The sequence below is a fragment of the Chaetura pelagica genome, unplaced genomic scaffold (assembly GCF_000747805.2).
Source record: "Chaetura pelagica isolate M959 unplaced genomic scaffold, ChaPel_1.0 scaffold466, whole genome shotgun sequence".
NCBI lineage: Eukaryota > Metazoa > Chordata > Aves > Apodiformes > Apodidae > Chaetura > Chaetura pelagica.
In genome coordinates, this window is record NW_009953656.1 from 5,918 (window position 1) to 17,042 (window position 11,125).

At 51.0% G+C, this 11,125-nt stretch overlaps 2 protein-coding genes across 2 annotated transcripts in view; one reads left to right on the forward strand and one right to left on the reverse strand.

Moving 5' to 3' along the window:
- MEST overlaps window positions 1–5,780 on the forward strand; it is a gene marked incomplete at its 5' end in the record, with an annotated part of 11,694 nt that extends 5,914 nt beyond the window's left edge. Inside the window, 5 exons of the mRNA XM_010000306.1 lie at window positions 443–513; window positions 1,968–2,069; window positions 4,501–4,577; window positions 5,115–5,178; window positions 5,663–5,780. Coding sequence (XP_009998608.1) covers window positions 443–513; window positions 1,968–2,069; window positions 4,501–4,577; window positions 5,115–5,178; window positions 5,663–5,780 — 432 coding nt within the window. The remainder of the gene's footprint in view (window positions 1–442; window positions 514–1,967; window positions 2,070–4,500; window positions 4,578–5,114; window positions 5,179–5,662) is intronic.
- Window positions 5,781–7,265: 1,485 nt separating this feature from the next.
- COPG2 (coatomer protein complex, subunit gamma 2) overlaps window positions 7,266–11,125 on the reverse strand; it is a 26,281-nt gene continuing 22,421 nt past the window's right edge. Inside the window, exons 20-24 of the mRNA XM_010000299.1 lie at window positions 10,649–10,820; window positions 9,645–9,742; window positions 8,786–8,924; window positions 8,279–8,377; window positions 7,266–7,583 (exon numbers count right to left, since the gene is read on the reverse strand). Of these exons, the coding sequence (XP_009998601.1) occupies window positions 7,453–7,583; window positions 8,279–8,377; window positions 8,786–8,924; window positions 9,645–9,742; window positions 10,649–10,820 (639 nt within the window). The 3' untranslated portion in view covers window positions 7,266–7,452. The remainder of the gene's footprint in view (window positions 7,584–8,278; window positions 8,378–8,785; window positions 8,925–9,644; window positions 9,743–10,648; window positions 10,821–11,125) is intronic.

Here is an 11,125-nt window from a genome sequence, read left to right on the forward strand (position 1 = left end):
AGCTTCTTTCCTGTGAGAGTGACAGAGCCCTGGGACAGGCTGCCCAGAGAGGCTGTGGAGTCTCCTTCTCTGGAGACATTCAAACCCCCCTGGGTCCTGTGTGATGTGCTCTGGGTGATCCTGCTCTGGCAGGGGGGTTGGACTAGATGGTCTTTCCAGGTCCCTTCCAACCCCTAAGATTCTGTGAGGAGACATCTTGACTCCTTAAGAGTTTGGGATTGTTCCTGGCTCAGATGCATGCTGCTTCTCCTGTTTTGGTGGTGGCATCCAAATGTCCCACCTCATCCCCCCCTTGATGTCTCACTGCCAGGAGCTCACCTGCACCCCAAGGGTCTGGGCTGGGAACAGGGGGAGGTGGAGGAAAAGCCCTCTGAGGGGGCAGGATTGGTGCATCAGGACAAAACCAAGTGGTGCTGTCTCCTTTTTTTTCCTTTCTCCCAAGATCCTGAAGGATGGGGGGTTGCTGTCCCCCATCATCACGCGGCTGATGAACTTCTTTTTCTTCTCCAGAGGGTGAGTGGTGGCTCAGTGCTCCTGGGCAGAGTCCACAGGGGGGTGTGAGACAAGCAGGGAGGGGCCAAGGTAGGAATTAGCCCAGTGGGTGCTTGGCAGGTGAGCAGATCCACCAACACTGTCCCAGGAGAGATTTATCCCTGGGTTTGAATGACCTTGATCCTTGGGGCCATTCCCTCTCCAGGTTGGAAAAGTGTCTCAGTAACCAACCAGGTGGGGTTTCACTGCACACTGAAGTACTTCCTCCCACAAGGGAGGGTAGGAAGGTACTGAAGAGGGATCTGGACAAGCTGGATCCCTGGTTTGAGGCTCTGCAGAGGGACCTGGACAGGATGGATCCATGGGGTGAGGGACCTAGACAGGCTGGATCCATGGGGTGAGGCCAATTGTATGAGGTTCAACAAGGGCAAATGCCAGGCCCTGCCCTTGGGTCACAGCAACCCCCCCAACACTCCAGGCTTGGGGCAGAGCAGCTGGAAAGTGCCCGGGGGGAAAAGGACCTGGGGGTTTGGTCACCAGGGGATGGAGGTGAGCCAGAGAGTGCCCAGGTGGCCAAGGAGGCCACCAGCATCCTGGCTGGTGTCAGCACTGGGGTGGGCAGCAGGAGCAGGGCAGGGATTGTCCCCCTGTGCTGGGCACTGGGAAGGGGACACCTGGAATCCTGGGGTCAGGGCTGGGCCCCTCAGGACAAGAAGGACCTGGAGGGGCTGGAGCGTGTCCAGGGAAGGGCCCCGGAGCTGGGGAAGGGGCTGGAGCAGAAGGAGAAGGGGCTGGAGAACTTGTGAGGAGCAGCTGAGGGAGCTGGGGGTGTTGAGCCTGGAGCAAAGGAGGCTGAGGGGAGACCTTCTGGCTCTGCAGCTGCTGAGAGGAGGTTGGAGCCAGGGGGGTCGGGCTCTGCTCCCCAGGAACGAGCGACAGGACAAGAGGAAACGGCCTCAAGTTGTGCCAGGGGAGGCTGAGGTTGGATCTGGGGAACAATTCCTGCCTGGCAAGGGTTGTCAGGCTCTGGCCCAGGCTGCCCAGGGCAGGGGGGGAGTCCCCATCCCTGGAGGGGTTCAAAAAGCATGTAGATGTGGCACTTCAGGACATGGTTTAGTGCCCATGCGGGTGTTGGGTTGATGGTTGGACTCAATGATCTCAGAGGTCTTTTCCAACCTTAATTATTCCATGACCCTAAGTATCAAGACTTGCACATCTGAGGCAGTGAAACCACACACACACACTCTGCAGGTGGGGCACAATCAGCTCCTTTTATCAGATGCTGCAAACCCTCTGTTTTCCCCCAAAAAAGCCCCTTGGGCTGGGTCCACCACCAGCTGTATTTGGGGGCCGACACCTGGTGCCGCACGGGTGCGTTTTGAGCTGGAAGCTGGAGCTGCTGGAGTGTTTTATGGCCTGGGTTAGTTTTTGAGATGGACACTAAAGCTCTGAACGTCTCTGTGGCTGTTCCCCAGGCTGGGAGCAGTCTTTGGGCCCTACACACAGCCCTCACAGGCCGAGTACTGGGACATGTGGACAGCGGTGAGGACCAACGACGGCAACCTCGTCGTTGACAGGTACGTCTGTTCCTTGCTGTGGGACCTTAGTTTTGTAGCACATGGTCAGGGCTGGAAGGGACCTCTAGAGATCTTCCAGTCCTACCCCCTGCTAGAGCAGGGTCATCTGCAGTAGATCACACCGGAACGTGTCCAGGTGGGTCTGGAAAGTCTCCAGAGAAGGAGACTCCACAGCCTCCCTGGGCAGCCTGTCCCAGGGCTCTGTCACCCTCACAGCAAAGAAGTTTTCCCTCCCATTTCCATGTCACTCCCCATGTTCCAGCCTGTGCCCGTTGCCCCTCGCCCTGTCCCTGGGCACTGCTGGGCACAGTCTGGCTCCATCCTCCTGCACCCACCCTGAGACACTTGGAGGCATTAAGAAGGTCTCCCCTCAGCCTTCTCCTCTCCAGGCTGAACAGCCCCAGCTCTCCCAGCCTTTCCTCATCAGGGAGATGCTCCAACCCCCCAGTCACCTTTGTTGCCCTCCCTGGACTCTCTCCAGCAGTTCCTGTCTCTCTTGAACTGGGCAGCCCAGAACTGGTCCCAGTTCTCCAGATGGGGCCTCACCAGGGCAGAGCAGAGGGGGACAATGACCTCTCTCCACCTCCTGGCCACACTCTTCCTCATGCACCCCAGGATCCCATGGGCCTCCTTGGCCACCAGGGCACATTCCTGGCTCATGGATCATTTACCATCTACCAGGACTCCCAGATCCTTCTCCTCAGAGCTGCTCTCCAGCAGGTCCAACCCTCACCTCTACTGGTCCATGGGGTTCTTCCTCCCCAGGTGCAGGACCCTGCACTTGCCCTTGTTGAACCTCACCAGGTTCCTCTCTGCCCAGCTCTCCAGCCTGTCCAGGCCACCCACCAGTGTCCCTCTGTTCACAGAGCCACACCACAACCTGAAGGTTACTGGAGCTCAGCCAAAGTCCTGGCACACTGGCTCCCCCACAGTCTCCAGGTTCTTCTCTTGGGGTCTGAGATCATCACGGTGCCCCAAAAAAGGAGCTGGGGTGTGGTGGAGGTGCAGGAGTCCTTGCTGGGATGATGCAAGGCAGGTGAATGACCCCTGAGCCCACACATGGTGGGAGGACAACACTGAAGATCGACAGTGTGGGGGGGTTTTTTGCCTTATTTGGAAATCAGGGGCTTGAATTTACATTTTTTTGTTGACAACTGGAGCTAAATCTGCTTTTCTCCAGTTTGGGACTTTTGGAAGGACCTTGGGATGGTGGTTTTGAGTTCAGCATCCCCTTCCAGAGGGGCCTGTGTGTGTCCATCACCCCAGTGTGCCAACTCCCTCTGCCCTATCACAGGGAACAACCTCCAGGCAAATCCCAGCACACAGCAAGGACCAAAGAGCTCAGCCTCCCCAAAAAGGTCCTTGCTAATTGGCCTCTTCTAATGAGGGCTACCTGCCCAGGCTGTGCTGAAGCAAGGAGTCACCCTGAGGTGCTGGCTGGGGTGGTGAGACAAGATGAAGAGGCTTTAGCAGTTTGGATTTTCACTCTTAAAACCTGCCCAGCCCCATTTATCTTCTCCTGCATTTCCCCACGCTCAGTGGTTCAGTGATGACTCCTCTTCTGCAGGGAACTGAGATGGTTCCACAGGGTTTGGTTGCACAACTGCTTCTTGCTGTGTCACCAGAAGCAGGGAAGGGTTTGCCAAGGGGCCCTGGGGGTAACTGACCTCTTGGTGCTCGTTGCCTGCAGCCCACCATGACTTACTGCACTCCCCCTTCCCAACCCAGTGGCATTTGACTGGGAGCAGAGGACCCACATTTCAGAGAATCCCAGAATTATTGAGGCTGGAAAAGACCTCGGAGATCATCAAGTCCAGCCTATGACCTGACACCACCACATCAGCCAGACCAGGGCACCAAGTGCCACATCCAGCCTGTCCTTGAACACCTCCAGGGATGGTGCCTCCACCACTTCCCTGGGCAGCCCATCCCAAGGTCTGAGCACCCTTTCCATGAGGAAGTGCTTCCTGATATCCAACCTAAGCCTCCCCTGGAGCAGCTTCAGGCCAGGCCCTCTTGTCCTGTCCCTGGTTGCCTGGAAAAAGAGCCCAACAACACCTGCCTCCAACCTCCCTTCAGGTGGTTGTAGAGAGTGAGAAGGTCCCTCCTGAGCCTCCTCCAGGCTGACCAAGCCCAGCGCCCTCAGCCTCTTCTCATCAGCCTTCCCCTCCAGTCCCTTCCCCATCCTTGTTGCTCTCCCCTGGACCTGCTCCAGCTTCCAGCTCAGCTAGAAAGGATTCAAACCTCATCCTCCCACCCTCCTGGACTATTGTCATGGTCCCAACCTCATTTACACTTCTATGATCATTAAAACACCCACCTGAAGCTGAAGCCAGGTCAGCAGGCTGGTCTTCTGTTGCTGCTGCCCCAAGGAGGTGGCCTGTGGGAGATGCAGGTCCCACCTGCTGCTTGACCACAGGTTTCTCTTCAGCATTTTGCAGTACATCAACCAGAGGAAGAAGCACCGAGACCGCTGGGTTGGGGCTTTGGTGTCCACCTCTGTCCCACGTGAGTAGGAATCCTTTGTCCTTTCATTTCCAGCTTGGGGTGTTGGGAATTGTCCCCCTCATCTGCAGGCCCTGGAGAGAGGTGCTGGCTCCTTCCACCAATCCCTGGAGCTTCTCGTTATTCTGAGGAGGAGAATGTGGCTCAAATCCAGTTTGGGCAGAGGGAGCTTTAAGGCTGAGATAGAGTGAAGAGCTGGGAGCTCAAGAGGAAGAAGTTTGTTCCATTGAGGTCATTCTCCTTCATGCTGGTTCACAATCTCCAGCTTCTCCAGGGAAGCTGAGCTGCTTTTCCAGCTCAAGAGAAGTTGCAGCCCACTTTGAAGAATGGTCTGGTGGTTGCAGGAGGAGAGTTGGAGGCTGCACTTGACCCCAGGGCAGAGAAGCAAGAGCCCCTTCTGGCTGCTGGTTTTGCTCAGTGCTCTGCTGGGAGCTTCCCAAGCTCTGTGTGAGGGGGGGAAAGAGCCTCCAGATGGTCTCCTTGGCTTAGTTTGAGATGTTTTTGAGTATCAAAAGCTCTGTCTGTGCTCCTCCCTTGCAGTGCATCTCATCTACGGGCCCCTGGACCCTGTGAATCCACACCCTGAGTTTCTGCAGCTTTACAGGTAAGACCAAACCTACCAAAAAAAGTGGGAATATGCAACTGGGGCTCTGGTTGTCTCAGATTTTCCTTCCAATTCCTTTTCCACAGAGGCTGTTTTTAATTCCCACCCTTGACCTGCACAGCCAGGTGATTCAGTTGGAGCCTCCTGCAGTCTGGAATTGCTTCCCCATTTTAGGCATCAAAGTCAACACTTCCCAGTCCAACCAATCACTCATTTTTTACAAACCACCTCAGACAGAGCTAAGATTAATTGGCTGAGGTTGTCCTCTCCTCCAAAGTAACCTGAAGTAAATCCAGCACTTGGGAGAGTGGTCCAACTGTAGCTGCTACAGGCTTTTTTTTCTTGTTGTTTGGCTCAAAACCACATGAATGGGGAGAATCCCAGCTGTGCCACAGGGTGCTGTCCTCCTCTCTGGTGGCATCTGGCTGGCTGTGGGCTGAGCCTGCTGCAGTTCCCTGTGCTCAAGGCTGCATTCTTCCAACAGGAAGGTGCTTCCCATGTCCACAGTGTCTGTGCTGGATGACCACATCAGCCACTACCCACAGCTGGAGGATCCCACAGGCTTCCTGAATGCCTACCTGAACTTCATCAACTCCTTCTGAGCTGCTGCAGCTCAGGTCTCACTCTCTCTTCATGAGTCAGGCTTTGGGGGCAGGAAGAAACCTTTGATTTTTATCTCCAGGCCCAACACTTTCCACTAAACACCCTCATCTTTGCCTGTCAAAGGTTCCTGCAGATAACTCCTTTGAGCACCAGAAAAAGATGAGCCAGCAGGGAGGCTTGGACAAAACCATCAACCTGAGTACCAAGATACTGGCAGCTCTTCCAGCCCTGCTCTCATCTTGCTTCCTGACTGGCTGGTCTCCATATTTAGAGCCAGGAGGGCAACAGGGACACCCTGAGGGGAAGCAGAGCAGGTCTGTCAGTCCAAGAGGCCTCCCTGGCCTTCACTGCCAGGCCACAGGAAGACAGGACCTCTGGAATATTCCCAAGATGGATTTGGTCTGGGTTTTGAGTTCAAATAACATCCAGTGTTAACAACACCTGGCCAGCCTGTCAGCACTAAAGATTTTGAGTTTGCCTGAAGGCAAGAGAGCTCAATATCCCAACTAATCCCTCAAAATACAGGCAACAGCACCCAAAAAGGGGGTTATAAACACTAATTATGTCTTCACTAATCACTTTTGAATGGCTGGTTACTCAAAGGTAAGCTCTAAACCTCTTTCTTTTTTTTTTTTAACCACATCACTTGTTTCTCCAAGTTTAAGTTCACCAAGCAGTGCTGCTCACTCTCACTACCCCCTGGGACTATCTCAGGAGCTCCTGTTGCCCTGGAGCAAGGAGATTGCCCAATATTGGCACCAGGAAAAGCCAAAGTGTTCCAAGCAATAGCTATTCCAGCCACAGGGATCTGGGAGAGATGTTTAAAATTAGCATTAAAATACTACTCCTTTCTTCCTCCCCCCCCCCACCCCGACTTGATAAACTAAAGAAACATCAGCAGAGAGATGCAGAACTTCCCTCTCCCAGGGAAACCAACCACAAAGTCCCTCCTTCCTCCTCTCTTCTCAACTTTTGATACAGGATGTTTCACATCCCTGAGGCCAGGAAAAGGCTGCAGTGTTGTTTGGTATTTCCTGACATAAGGCTCAGAGAACTGAATATGCCCTGACAGGTGAATTTTAATGTCTCTTTGTACATTGATTTTTTTTGTGTGTGTGTGGAACAGAGGAGAGGGGAGCATCAAGGAATTGTAAAGTTGCAGACTCTGCAGTTTTGGGGTGATTTTTAACTTCTTATGTTTGAAATTTCATAATATCCCTTTAGGACTAAGAGGAAACAGCCCTGAGGGGCTACTTTTTTCTGTACTGAAGCAGAGAGAATCAGAACAAGAAATTTCTATTTTATTAACAGCAATGGATACAAATTCCACCACTTGGACCAGTGTTTATTTTCTGTTAATAAAAATCAGTTTTGACAAAAGTCTGATTCCATTTTCCTACCACCTGCATCTTTCAGCTTCCCTGCTCTCCTTGCAAGTAGCCAGAGATGCAATAAGTTAGATGGGAATGTGTAAGTGACAAGGAGGAGGGAAAGGGGAGAAGGGAAAGGCTCAGAACCAGCCAGCCACTATTGCCACTACTTGGAACATCATACAAAATATTTAACCAAAGTGAGGAATAAAAACTACATGCAGAGGGACAGACAGGCTGAGAGCTGGGAAATACCCAACCAGTGCTGGCCAAAGGAAGTTTCCATCAGTTGATGTCACACTCAGCCCACAGAAGCCAGGATGACATCTACAGGTGTTTCTTCTTTGCTCCTGACTGTCACCTGCATGGTCACACCATCTCCAAGAGCCAGTCTGGACCTCACCAGCACGTCACAGCCACCTCTGTACACACCTGGGGACAAAGGGACATTTGAGAGATGACTGGGAGAGAGGGGCTTGGTGATCTAGGCCTCACCCAGGAGCCAACAACCTGGTGTATGATTCAGTCTATGGCCAGTTGCAGAAAGGGGGGGGAACAGCAAAAATATAACAAAACCTCCAAATCCTCTAAACTCTTGAGAGCAGACTGTCCTAATTAAACAACCAGCAAGTGCTGCTGGAGGACTAGGATGATTTAAAGAGAAGGCTCCAGTGAGCACAGCCACTAAACAAGGAGTTGTGAGGACTGTCAGCCAATTCAGGGTGTGTCTTGAGTGACAGGAACCTGAAAACAAGATGGTCCTGGGGGCCACCCTTCTGAGCTAACAACAGGCAAGGAATTTAATCAGGTGTCTGCTCTGGAAGTTCTTCATTCAAAGGATTCACTGCCACCTCCATAGGTGGAACATCTCTGTTCTTTGAGGGACACAGCCCAGCCTAAGCAGCACTTGGAACAGCAAGCTCCAAATCAGCACTTGCTGCCTTCAACTCACTGCTTCACACACTTGGAACAGCAAGCAGCACTTGCTGCCTTCAACTCACTGCTTCACTTCACTTTTCTGTAAAGAAAAACTTTCAAAACAAGAGCAGAATCTCTTAAACCACTTCCCTTCTTTTAGTAAAACTCCTTGTGGGGCCATGGAAACATGGAGCTCAATGAATACTCACCAGCTAAGTAGAGTGTGTGAGAATTTTTGTTCTCTGGCACTTTGTCTGACCTCTCACAGGGCTGCATGCCCAGGAACTTGATGATGTTATTGACAGCTTCTGCAGTTAGAGATTGAGGAAGAAAAGTTATCCCCAGGTTGGTGCCAAGCTTCCTGTGAGAACTAGTTTGCAACTAAAGAACACACACTAAGTGTCTGAAGTGTTAAAGTACCCAATGGCTTAACCATTCCCATGATCATCTTCCTTTCAGCCCCACCAAAACATCTACCTTGCCATGTCCCTTCTGGTGTCTTGGCAGCCTAGGAACACACCACTCCCTTCCACCAGCCTCAAGCAAGTGAGCACTGCCAGATTTCCCACTAACCCCAGCACTGCAACACAAATTGCTGGGACCTGTCATGTTGAAAGGCCTCAAGTTCTCCTCCTACCACACCAAATATAACCCCAGCTTGGCAGATTTCCTGGGATTCCTCTGTGGATCACCAATAAATGAGGAGATCATCTCACCATCAAGGGTTTTAATGGAACTAAGTGCAAAGGTTTCTTCTTTCTCAAAGTCATCTCCCACTTCTTCCCAGGCAGCTGCAAAGTTGGGCTTTAAAACCTTCTGAATGTGGTCAGACACAGTCACCTCCAAATCTTCCAGCTGACAGAAAAGCAAGGGAGATGTTCAGCTGCCAGTTACAGAAACAATCCTAAGCTTAGAAATGAAAACCAGGAGAGACAGTAGCACTTGGCCCAGACAACCTTGGTGTGCCTGGCTTTAACTTCAGGAGAAGCACATGGTAAGAGCATCTAAAAAGCAGAGAGGGGAAATGGTATTTATGGTGATTATCTGGAAAGCTTAACACTGACAGGAAAATATCAGTGAGACTAAAGGAGAGCAGAAAATGGGGCAACTACTTTATGAGTCAAAGCCCATTCTAGCCCTTACTGGGCATTCAAGGAGAGATCCTTTCTCAGAACTCACAAGGAGCTTTTCCTTCCTCCAAGCCCAACAAACAAGCACTTTCCTGAGACCTGACTTGTTCTTTTCAGTGATTAACACAAAATACACAGAAGTGCAAATGCTTGGGGTGGAGAGAAAGACTGGGCCCCAGTTCTGATAAAAGCCAATGGAAGTTATTCCCTTCTGTCTCCACAAATCCTGTCTCCACAGGGCATGAAAGTATTGGCAAGATTTTGGGGAAAGATCTTAAGTTATGAGCTGCCATATTTTGGAAATGGGAATTTTGAAACAAGCCTGCCTTTCTCTCCTCCTGGCTTCAGATCTGAAAGGAAACCACTAACCCAGAGGCCACGTGTATTCAGCATTAGTGACAAGGAAACAAACAAACAAAGAAGCCCCCAACAATCCTGAACTTACCACATATTCATCATCATAACCATCTTCTTCTGGCACACCTGTGTTTGGGTCACAGTCTCGAACAGTGAACTTCATTGTGCAACTGAAAGTACAAGCAACTGGGGAGGAGAAGGGGTTAGTGGTAGTTTCTTCTGCCTTCTGCTGGAAAGAAGGTGTATGAGTTTTACCCCAGAAGATTCAACCTGGTTGTAGTCAAAGCATTTTCAGCTTCCCATAAAATTCCCCTCCAGACTCCAAGATGAAGGCCAGAAGAGGGATCAAAGGGGAGTAATATGCCAGGGCTGGGGTCTAACAAGCACAGGTCCACTGCAAAGTCCTGCAGGGGGATCCAGTTGTACTCCCAGGAAAAACTTCTGCAAGGGTTTCTGACAAGTGGATTATGATCCAAAACCACAGCTGAAGGAATTCAGACTGCTCCTCATTTTCCCTTAAAGCAATAACCAGCAGAGTGGTCTGCTGATGAGCTCAGTCATGTCACAACAACTGCAACTCCAGTAGGGATTCTATTAAGTGTGAATAATAAAAGCAAGAAAGGGAAGTTTTATGCCCAAAAAACCCTCTCATTCCTAAATTTAGTTCTAATTCTCTACTGAGAGGGAAAATTGCATTAGTCAAACACATAGAGGCTCAAGCTATTATTTCTTTGTTGTTTACATTTTCCATTTCCTAATTGTTGAATAACAACAAACATCCACGTTTTCAAATATCCTGCTTCACTGATCCAAGCTAGTAAATCCAGTTTCCTCTATTACCTGCCTGCCCACCAGTCCTCTTTAACATCCCAGTTTTGATCCTCCAACACCACTGGTGAGTTAAGAAGTGTATCTATCATTTTGCACAAGCACAGGTTCCACATAAAAACCAGCCCATATGAGACATGAGAAAGAATCAGCGCTAGAACCTCAGTATGAACTCACCAAATCCCACACCCTACATATTATCTGCTTCCCAAGTACTTGGTTTGAAGGATCTGTAGGGCAGAACAACTCCCTCCCAGTGGGTACCTGCAGTGGGATCATCCTGAGGGATCTGGACCAGGGTGTAACACATGCCTGGCTGGTTGTAAGCCAGGCCGGGTGCTGGGATGCAACAGATCACATCGTAAGCGTCCGACGGCTCCATCTGCACCGTGACCCTCTCCAACAACTGATCATTTAATGTGTTTGTGCAATCAAACTGCAGGAAAGGAAACCAAGGAGGACTTGAACATGGAAGAAATAATAAAGAATCTTCCCTCAAATCAGCTACAACACTCCTCAGCACACAGCTGACACCCCACATCTTTGATCAATCTGGTAGTTCTCACTGAACAGCTTTTCTCTCCAATGTTAATACAATTCACAGCATCACAGAATGGTTTGGGTTGGAAGGACCTTAAAGATCATCTAGATCCAACCCCCTGCATGGGCAGGGACACCTCCCACCAGACCAGGCTGCTCCAAGCCCCGTCCAACCTGCCCTTCAACACTGCCAGGGATGGG